Below are 10932 nucleotides of genomic sequence, written 5' to 3'. Positions count from 1 at the left end.
ACACTCCTCCTCCCCCGCCGCCCGCCCTCCTTCCCTTCCTCCGGCGGCTCCGCGAACCAGGAACCGCGGCGGCGGCGGGCTCCGTGCGTGAGAAACCCCGCGGCGCCGGGAGCCGCCGGAGCCGCCGGAGCCGCCGGGGCGGGCGGAGCGGGAGGGGGCGGCGGGGGCGCCGCGGCCGCCGGGCGCTGCGAGGGGCCGGGCGGCACCGGAGGGGGCGGGGGGGGGAGGAAAAAGTTTACACCCTCGCCACTCTCCTCCCTCCTCTTCCTTGGTGGCGCAGATGGGAGTTTTACCTGGAATGACATAAGTTTAATTTTATTTTTTTCGGATTTGTTTTTTGATTTTTGATTTTTGGGGGTTGTATTGGTTTTTTTTTTGGAGGGTGTCTCTTTCCCTCCCTCTCCGCCCCCTCTTTCTCTTTCCTCCCCCCCCCCCCAAAATCCCCTTTCCTCCCGCACCGGTGCTGGATCCACCCCCCGTTCCCCTCCGCCGGCGGGCGAGGGTGTGACCCGCGGGAACACCCACCCACCTAGGCGTCCATGGTGGGAGCTGTCCGCCAGCCGAGCCGAGCCGAGCCGAGCCGCGGGCACCCCGCCGCCTGCCGCAGCTCCCTCCCGCCGCCCGGCCGCGCTCCCGGTGCTTCCTCCGCGTACTTTCTTTTTTTTTTTTTTCTTTTTTTTTTTTTTTTTCTACCCTGGGTGGCGGTGCGGGCTCCCGGATGGTTCGCTGCCAGTAGCCGGGGGCCGCGCCTCCTCCCCCCGCCGCGCCACCATGTCGTAGGGGAGGTGAGTGAGTGCAGCGCGGAGCCTTGCGCGGGGCGAGCGGCGGCGCGGGGGGGCAGCGGGGCGGGTGTCCGGCACACCGGCCGGCGTATCCAGGTCACGGCTAGTCCCGTCCCCATCCGTGAAAACTTCGCGGGAAGGACGCGTCCATTGCTCGCCAGCGCCCGCGGGGAAGCGCGGCGGCTGCTCCTCCGCGGGTCGCGCCGCGGGCGCTGGGAGCCGCCGCCTCGGCCCGTGAGTGTGGGTCGATAGCTGGCAGAATAGGAAAACGAGAGGGGCACGTGACACCCCAAATCCTGGGAATGTTGGCGCTTTCGTCGTGACTCTGGAATAGGAGCCCGCAGCAGCACACGCGGGGTCCCTGCGGGCGCGCTCGGGCGGTTGCGGGAGAAGGTGCGCGGTGCCCGGCGGGCTCAGCCCCCCGCCCCGCTCCGGGGACACCGCTGTCACCCCGCGGGGCCGTGGGCACACCTCGGGGCCGGCAGCGGGGCTCTCAGGGGCCGCTGACCGGGGGCTGGGGGCGGTATTTAGGGAGCGAGTTGGGAGCGCATCGCCTCAAAGTTTGCTCGGCGGCTTTTTCCCCTTTCTTTTTTTTTTTTTTCGGCTTGTCTGGGAAAAGGGTATTCCTGCAGCTGGGACGCAGGGGGACACTGGGGAATGGGAGGTGGCAGCAGCCCCGGGGCCAGGGGTCGTTCCGGCGGCTCCTCTGGCCGGGGGGAGGCAGCGGGCGGGGCGCCCGGCGGGATGCGCGGCTGCCGCGGAGCGGAGCCAGCCCGGCGGGGAGCGGAGGACGAGTCCTTGAACCCTCCTGCGCTCCGCCGCCGTCGCTCCTCCGCTCCTTCTTTTTTTTTTTTTTCTTTTTATTTCCTACGTTTTTCTTCTTTCTTTTCCCCCTCCACCTAATTATCATCATTTAAAAAAATTTCCCCGGTTAAATCGCCGCCGCATCGGCACGGTGCGCATTCATGCGCCGCTGACAGGCGGAAACCCCGGGCCGGCGGAGAGGGAGGCGATGCCCGGCCCTGCCGCCGGCGCGGCGCGGGCAGCGGGCGGGGGCGGCCGCGCCCCTCACCTGTGCCGGGGGGCCCGGGGCTGCCGGGGCGGCTCGGGGCCCCGCGGGCGGGCGGGCGGAGCGCGGGGGCCGCGCGGTCCCTGCGGCTTTAAGGAGATGCGTTTCCCCGGCTGTGTCGCAGCAACTTTGTATCAGTCATGTCGCCCGGCGGGTGAGTGACGGCGCGCCGCGGCCAATGGCGCTCCCGCCTGGACCCGGCCGCGCCGCGCTCCGCGCCGCGCCCGCCAATCGCGCCGGGCGGCGGGCGGGACGTAAACTTGAACTTTATGTGGGCATGTGACATGTTTTTAAAGGACTTGGCACCTTTTCCCGTCCCCTCCCGGGTGCCGCTCCGTGTCACCGGGCGGCGCGGCGCGCCTCGGGCGGGCGGGCAGGCGGGGGAGGCGGGGGAGCCGCGCCGCCCGCCCTGCGCTCCGCTCCGCGCCGCGCCGCTCCGCGGGGCTCGGGACGCGCCCGCCGCAACAGGTACCGGGGCCGGGCGGGGGCACCGCTCCGCTGCCCGCTGTGCTGGGAGCCTCCCCGCCGTGAAGGGCGGGGAGCGGCGTTTGCACGGGGAAAAAGCGCTTTTCTGCATCGCGCGGGCTCGGCCGGGAGCGGGGTCGGGCTGCGGGATCCCCCCTGCCTCCCCCGCGCACTCCTGGCAGGCACGGAGGGAAGGGAAGGGAAGAAGCGAGCTTCCGGGCACTGCTGGGCTCCCCACGCGTGACAGCCCGGGCTGCACCTGCGGGAGAGCGGGCTGCCGGGGGGGGCAGAGCGGCGGCTGCTCCCTGGGAGCTGCGGTGATGCTCCTGGAGCCGCGGTAAATAGGGAAATCGGCGCTGCCTGCGTGGGTGTGAGCGCTGGGGACGGGGGCACCCGCGCCCGGCTCCGCTCGGGGCCGTGGGCGGCCGTGCCGGGGCAGCGCCGCTCCGGTACCCTGGGGAAAGGGGCAAAACCCAGCCCGCCGTGAAACTCGGGTCCGCTGGGCAGTCTGGTGTCAGCGAGGCGGCTGGCAGACAGTGAAACTTCAAGGAAATTTCATTTACAAACACATAGAATTAAGAAGTGGGTGGCCGCTTGAGCCACCCGGGTTTTTTGGGGGGTTTTGTTTTGGTTTTTTTTTTGGTGTGTGTGTGAAACTGGGCTTACTTCAGATTTTCCCGTATCCAGGTGACCTTTTGGTTGCAGGGATACCAGGTACCATTTAATTTTTTATTTGGCTGTTGCTGTGAGACTGTTTTCATGCCTGATTGATTGGAGGGCTGTGTTTGTTGATATGTTTGGGGTGAAATAGACAACTCAGTGTCTCGGGAGCTCTTGGGAGAGGGAGTCTGGATAAGCTGCTGTGCTCGCAATGTCTCCTGCTTTGTAAAGTGTCACATAGAGATGATCTTGGTTTCGATATGTAGCACTGCTGAGCTTTAGCTGTGGCTGCCCGTGGATAGTTTAGCCCGCAGTCAGATTTGTTTGGTGAAAGTTAGTAAAAAGACGTGTGTATGCAGTAGGTGAAGTGTGGATTCCGTGGAGAGACGTGCTAGTCAAGTTGTAATAAGTTCTGCTTAAAAGAACAAAACCAAACCCTAATACTACCAGTAACCCCTGAGATGGTTAATTTGGTTCTGGTATCCACCGAGGCACTTGGGGGTGGCAGAAACCAGCACTTCCAAAAAAATCCATTTGCTGCTGCATTGTCCCTGATTTATATCTGTCATTTTAAACTGGACTTGTATCAGGCCACAAATAATCTCTGCTGCTTTTTTATCCTCTCAGCTATATTTACCAGCCTTTGCAAGTGCAGGATCGGGGCATTTTCTAATTTATTTTCCTTTGTGTGACCCAGATTTTTATTCACTGAAGTTTTGGAGTGTGCTCGCCTATTGATTATATATGAAGTTTGAATTTTACTGCTGTGGGAGAAGTCGCTACAAAGCTCAGACACTGGTGTAATGTTAGGCCTGTAACAGATTTCCTGCTATGCAGTGGTTCTGCTGGTGTTTCTGAGAGTTAATTTTAACTTACATCCTAATTTTAAGCCCTAACTAAGTTTCCTGGTTTTTATAAATGCGGGTCACTCACAGCTGCAATTGATTTCTCTAGGAATTAGGCTTGCTCAGCACTTAAGTCAGGGGTAGGTGATTATCTGGGAGTGACTTTATGTGGAATTAGGCGCTTCTGTCTGAAAATTTTAGACTATAGGAATGTGATTTGATATACATGATGATGTGAGAATCATAATTCTAGGTTCTACTAAAATTCGTGCTTGAGGGAATTGCAGGCGTTCGGCTATAGTTCCAGCTAAGTAAAGGCAAAGAACTATTCAAGTAATTCAGTTTAAGGTTTTTTGTTTTGTTTTTATAATTAATCTCAAAATAGCATAGTTAGGTAGTGTTAAGTAAAGGGCTTGAACACTAAATTAAATATTGGGAAATGAATATATTCTGAAAGGAAAAAAATATTTGCATAATACTGATATTGTAAGTATTGGCACTTAAGTTTCTGCAGTTCTAATGATACTATGAGCCACATCCTTAAAAAACTAAAAATTATTTTTACTTGTTTGTGGTTTTCAGATTATTGGAGACTAGGTCATGCATTTAGCTCCTTACCTCGAGAAAGCAGCATGTGGGATGGCAGGGATTTTTTTAGGATCCATTTTAGAGTTAGGTTTACTTTTCTTTATGTATTCCTCTTGCTGGCTGCCATGGAGGTTTGCAGAATTGTCAGAGTTATGGATCTGTTTAATAGCCATGCATTCCCAGCTAGTCTGATCCCATTCCTCTGTGGCAGAAATGTTTCCTACTGTTCTTCTGTCCTACTTCTCTTCCCACACCTTCATGTCTCCTTGGGAGGTTGTACAAGAGGTTTGTGTGGCTGGGAAGGGGCGAGTCAGCTCCCAGCCCCTCAGAACCACTGGTTCCTTCTAAAGCATCCTGTGTTACACTGGATGGTGAGGATGATGAAGAGAAACCCCCTTAAAACAGCACTCTCCCTTGCTTTGTTGTCCCTGTAACATGGCAGTGGATGGTTCTTGGAGGAGCAGAGCTGGAATGAGCCATTTCCACAGGGTTTGCATCCTGCCTGCCAGCAGCATGACCTTTCTGGATTCTTCCAGGACCTCTCTGGATCCCCTCCTTCCTTACTCCTCCTTTCCATTTTTCAGTGAGGGACAGCCCCTGGTACAGCTGGCACTGGCCATGTGTCTGTGGCCAGTGAGGGCGGGCGGTTGTGCTGGCATTGCCAAGCTCTTCCTTTTGGGGCAGGGCTAGGAGCAACAATTTGGGTGTTTCCTAACTGCTGAGCTGTTTTCTCCCTGAACCTGTAGAGCTGTCATATCCATGAGACCTTTTCCCTTGGTTTGATTGAAATTGGACAAATGGTTGAGAGATGATGGATGGGGCAGGGAAATGGGACTGGCAGGCAGAGAGAGGGAGGAGGATAGACAGAGAAAGCGGATACGCCTTGTTTCCTTAGGAAATTAGGAAATTTCCTTAGGAAGTCGCACTGTCCTGTCATTAATTTTACTTTTTTATATATGTCTTTGCTAGTTATGGAGACAAAAGGATACCACAGCTACCCAGAAGGCTTAGATATGGAGAGACGGTGGGGTCAAGTTTCTCAGTCTGTGGAGTATTCTTCCATAGGTGCTGGAGAGCAGACTGATGACAGTAACTACATGGAGATTGTAAACGTAAGCTGCGCCGCCGGCACTTTCGCAAACAGCAGCGCTCAAGGAAACGGCAAAGAAAAACCTGAGCTACTCTCCTGCCTGCAGCCAGACAACAGCCAGCCTGGTCTTCTGCCCTCTGACATCAAAACCGAAACGGAGTCCAAGGAGCTGTCGGCGACGGTGGCCGAATCCATGGGTTTGTATATGGATTCGGTACGAGACGCCGATTACCACTACGATCAGCAGAACCAGGGGAGCCCAGGAAAGATCTACCAGAACGTGGAGCAGCTGGTGAAGCTCTACAAGGAGAACGGCCATTGCTCCTCTCCGCTCCACAGCTCCAGCAGGCCCTTGAGGTCCTTGATGTCGGAGTCCGGGAGCGCCGTGAACGGCGGCGCCATGCACGCCATTGTCAAGAGCCCTCTCGTGTGTCAAGAGAAAAGCCCCTCGGGCTGCAGCCCCCAGAACATGGCCTCCTCAGTGTGCAGCCCCGCGGGAGTGAACTCCGTGTCCTCGACCACCGCCAGCTTTGGGGGCTTTGCCATGCACAGCCCCCTGGGGCAGGGCACCCCTCTGTCGCGCTCGCCCAACGTAGAGAGCCGGGGCTCCCTGCTGCACAGCCCCGCGCACGTCAGCAACGTCGGCTCGCCGCTTTCCAGCCCTATCAGTAGCATGAAGTCGCCGATTTCCAGCCCTCCCAGCCACTGCAGCGTCAAATCTCCCGTCTCGAGTCCCAACAATATCACTATGAGGTCTTCTGTCTCCAGTCCTGCGAACCTGAACTCCAGGAGCTCCATTGCCAGCCCTTCCAATGCCAACAACAGGTCCACGCGTTCTAGTCCGGCGGTCAGCACTGTGGGATCCTCCATCTGCAGCCCCGTTAACAACTCCATAGGGTTCCCGCCTTCCGGCACGCCAGTGGGACCTAGCAGAAGCCAAGACACCGTTCCTAGTCCAGAAACAAAAGACAAGGGTGCTCAAGAACTCCCGTTTCCTAAGATGGAGGAAATGGAGAATGCCATCTCCAACAACAGCCAGATGAACCTCGTTCAGTTCATAAAGCCCGAGCCAGACGGGTCCTTCGGTGGCGCCTGCATCGGCGACAGCAGCGGCAAAATAAACTCCGATTCCCCCTTCTCAGTACCAGTGAAGCAAGAGTCGGCCAAACATCCTTGTTCTGGTGCCTCCTTTAAAGGGAATCAAACAGTGAATCCTTTCCCATTTACAGATGGCTCATATTTTTCTTTTATGGATGACAAAGACTATTACTCTCTTTCTGGGATTTTAGGACCACCTGTTTCTTCGTTTGACGGAAATTGCGAAGGTAGCGGTTTTCCAAATCCAGGCCTACGCGTGGGGATTAAGCAGGAGCCTGATGATGGCAGCTATTACCAAGAGAACAGCATACCATCCTCTGCCATTGTGGGGGTAAATTCAGGTGGACAGTCGTTTCACTACAGGATCGGTGCCCAGGGCACCATATCCTTGTCGCGGCCGGTTGCTCGAGAGCAGACATTTCAGCACTTGAGCTCCTTCCCTGCTGTCAGCACGCTCGTGGAGACCTGGAAGTCGCATTCAGAGTTGGCATCCAGAAGAAGTGATGGGTATCCAGTTCTAGAGTACATTCCAGAAAACGTGTCCAGGTGAGCTGGCAAATTACTTCTTTTTTTTCTGTTGTTGGTTTGTTTTTGGTTTTTTTTTGTCGCCTCATTTTTTTTTTCGCTGCATTAAACAAACAAGGCATGAATTAAAATGAGGAGCAGGGTGGTATTTCTCAGTCTGGTGCATAATTCTTTGTTTGAATTTCAGTTATTATTAGATTTGTTGCTATCTTGCTGTATTTTACTCTGCCTTTAATAAAAACAAAGTGCTGGCTTTAATATTTAGGAAGAACATATTATATTCTGTTGTTATTAGGTTTGAAGGTATAGCTTTAGTATGTTTATGAGCTCTTACTACTACAAATGTTGTTTTTCCCATAATGAGAGCTTAGTAAAATTGCTCTCTTGTGTCCTATAATGGTTATTCTTTCTTAGCTAGTGCTTGAATGTGTAGTACCTCAAATGAAACATTGAGATGAGGATAAGAAAACGATGGTGTCAGGAATCTGTTTTTGCGAAGAGGCATGGTTCTGTGTTTGCACTAGACTTTAACTGGTTAAGTTTGAAAAACTAAACGTTACAAGCCTGTGGCAACATATTATTTCTGTATTTTAACTGTAGGAACATTTGGTTTATATATATAGAAAAATGCCTCCAGAAGGAGGAGGGCTGTTAAAACTTGATGCATTTGAAAGGGAGAAATGGATAAACTGATCTCCTCACTTTTGGTGGAAGAGAAATGAGCAAGTGTCATCTGAATTTGGGTTTCCTGGCTGATCTGTGGCAGCATGTCCTTCTTCAAGCAGGTGTCCTTGTATCTCGTGAGGGATGCCTACTCTCCTAAACCATCTAGTTTCAGAGTCAATAGTACAAGCTCTGAAGCTCCTCTGACAGCATGAGGGAGTTCAAATGGTTGCCCAGCATACCCATGTACCCAGCAGGCTCTCCAAAGGCTTGTGCCAAAGCTCAAATAGCCAGCAGCAGATTGGCATTTACCTTTCTCAAGTGTTTTTTTTCTTTTGCTTATCAAAGGCAACACAGCTGCCCTCGGTGAATGAAGCATCTGCCTTATTCTTGGAGTGGGGTGAGGAGGATGTGTGGTGTTTTCCATATTTGTGTGATACTACAGATTTCTGAAAATAGTGTTGCAGTGAAAAACATAATATCTAAAATAATGGTGCTTTTCAGGAGGGAAATCAGCCTGTCTACCTATAAAGAGAAAAAAAAGACTACCTATTTTAATTTCATTCTCAGTTCTGTCCAGCACTGCTACAATCTCTCTATCATTTTGTAGGCCATACTTTATTTTTTCTTTGGCCATTTCCAATGTGGTCTCAAAAAGAAATGCACTTCTTAATATACTCAACTTGAAAGGGCTGTGACCTGTCATCATACTGAACTTTGCATGTAGCTGGATATTTGTTATCATCCAGTCTTGGTTTAAATGTACTTTTTGGATTAAGAAAGACAGAGTCACTGGTTTCTAGTTATTTTACCTGATGAAATTTTCATAAATTGCATTATTTATATAGTGAGAAAAGTTCACCAGAAGACTGATGGAGTGCCTGAATACAGAGACCCAATATTTTACTGCCTTTGTGGTTAAGCACTGTTACTTGGACAGGTAGCTCCTGCCAGCTGTGAGAGCTCTTGTGTGACTGAATATTTGTGCTGAGTCAAGGCTGTCATCCATTGCAGGCAATAAACAAGGAAATAATTCAGGAAGGAGCATGGTTGCCATCAGTAGTTGTGTTTGGAGTGACAGTTTCTCATAAGGCTTTTAAAGGAGTCTTCTGATCTCACATTAGTGCATGGAAGCTCTGGATCAGTAAATGTAATCAGATTTGATGATGACATAGGCTGGGTGCACTTTCCTCTCCTTGCTCTCTAAGCTGGTATCTCTGTAGGATGTGCAGGTGAGTGTAGCTGCCACTTTGCAGGATTGAAATCCTGGAATGTTCTATGCTTAGAGCTGTTACGTGTGGAATTCTGTTCAGGTGATGGAGATCTGCAGTGTTGCAACACTCCAGGCATCCTGATCTGTACTCCAGATTAGGACATGCCATCATTTCTAATCTCAGAACTCAACCCACTATTTAACTAAATGTTGCTCTTAATCTGGCTGGAGATGGCTCTGTGCCAGCAGTGCAGCCAGGGACCCGTGCAAAGCACTTAAAATTTTCAAGATCATTTTTGCAGTGCAGATTTGAGTGAAGAGGAGCTTGCTGAGATATTTGTCTGCTGGTGAGACAAGTCATGAAGACTCCACATAAAATGTCACACATGTTAAAAGCTCAGCCTTGCTATTGAACCTCAGGCTGATCTTGATTTTCCTCTTCGTTTCTGTGCTGTCTTGCAGCTAGAACAGAGGAAATCATGCTCAAATTAGTTGTTCTTCTGAGGTGTTGTAATGTAACACACATAGCTTAAAACCATGCCAGACCCAACATCCCAAGGTTGGTTTCAGCTTTCTCATATCCATGTGGTATGGAGATTGCAAAATACTCCTTCCTACAGTGGAACAGCAGCTTCACACCTCTGTCCTCTACATCTAAACCAGATCCTTGCTATTTCCAGTCAGGTTTTTTTCCTGATGTGTCAATCATATCAGGCATCACACATTTTGTGGACTCTGCAGCATGTGATTATCCCTTTGAAGTTTGCAATATTTTAAAGTTTCTGGTATTCTAAGTCTTGGTCTCTTTTTCAGTGGTACTTAACTTGCAATATAAATGGCTGCAATCAAAGAATAAGGTGAAGGGGGAAAAAAAGCTACATGGTTCTCTGAAGCCAGTAGATGACCAGCATGGAATATGTCTTGTTTTAGCAGCATTATTTTCTGAACTCTGATGTCATGCCCTTTCTGAACTGCCTCACACTTGCAGCTTACATGGTGAAAAGGAGTGGGTGGCCAAAAAAAGATGACTTTGACTTTTCATACTGATAATGACTGTTTAGAATATTGCTGAAATTTTCTTTTATCATATTAGTGTCCCCTTTTTTGAATCAGTTAAATTTGGTGGTAGTGCCTAATAACCATAGTTGAGGCATTTAAAATGCCTTGCTACCTTGTTGACCATGCCAATCACCCACTGCCAATTAGAACATTTGTCTTTTTCCTCTTCAGTTACTTTTATTAGATGTACAAAGGTATTGTTCTTTTCAAGTTACTTGGTAGTAACTTTTTTTGTAACATTGCAGCTTGTGGTGTTTGGGGACTGAGAGCCCCTTAAACAAAACCAAATTCCCTTATTCCATTTTAAATATTTTTCTTCTGCTAATATGCATGCAGAACATGTCTTTGTTTTTGAAAGATTTTACATTTGTAATTTTTATTAAAGGGTGAATCATACTTGTCTGGCTGTGCGTATAGATTCCTCCCTCCACAAATGGCATTTCTAAGAAATACTGGTTTCTAAATGAAATAATAACTAAGTGGGCTTGAAAAAGAAGGTATGTGCAATTGTGTGATGTCATTGATGAAAACCTACACAAAGAATAAAATTTCACTTTAAGGTGATCAGTGCTTGTCTGAATTGGGGTGCTAACCTGAGCCCCATGATTGTGCCAGTTGTGTGATTTTCAAAATGGCCTATGAAAATGTCATGGTTGCTTAAAACAACAGTAAAAATTGAGGAGGATGACCTTTCTGCTGCATTAGCTCTTACCTGAAGCTACTTCTGCAAATGTGCCTTCCCCCTCTAATTTCCATATTAACTCATGTATGTACAAACACATACTTGCTTTTTTCAGTGCTTGTGGTAGAAACAGAGGGCTGATACTCCTACTGTTGCTTCTTCCTGGCAGTTCCACTGGTGTAATTCAGTGTGG

General features: G+C 50.7%; 1 protein-coding gene across 4 annotated transcripts in view; it reads left to right on the top strand.

Annotated features, from left to right (window-relative positions):
• Window positions 1-256: 256 nt before the first annotated feature.
• NR3C2 (nuclear receptor subfamily 3 group C member 2) overlaps window positions 257-10932 on the top strand; it is a gene marked incomplete at its 5' end in the record, with an annotated part of 184180 nt that continues 173504 nt past the window's right edge. Inside the window, 2 exons of one of the 4 annotated variants that reach the window (XM_079305951.1) lie at window positions 257-785; window positions 5379-7143. In XM_079305951.1, the coding sequence (XP_079162077.1) occupies window positions 5381-7143 (1763 nt within the window). Of the gene's footprint in view, window positions 786-2146; window positions 2320-5365; window positions 7144-10932 lie in introns of those variants that run through there. The other 3 variants (XM_079305952.1, XM_079305949.1, XM_079305950.1) reach the window with 3 other exon arrangements.

The sequence above is a fragment of the Erithacus rubecula genome, assembly GCF_903797595.1.
Source record: "Erithacus rubecula genome assembly, chromosome: 5".
NCBI classification, from domain to species: Eukaryota; Metazoa; Chordata; class Aves; order Passeriformes; family Muscicapidae; genus Erithacus; species Erithacus rubecula.
Note: the sequence above shows the minus strand (reverse complement) of the source record. Positions and strands in the feature narration are given on the sequence as shown.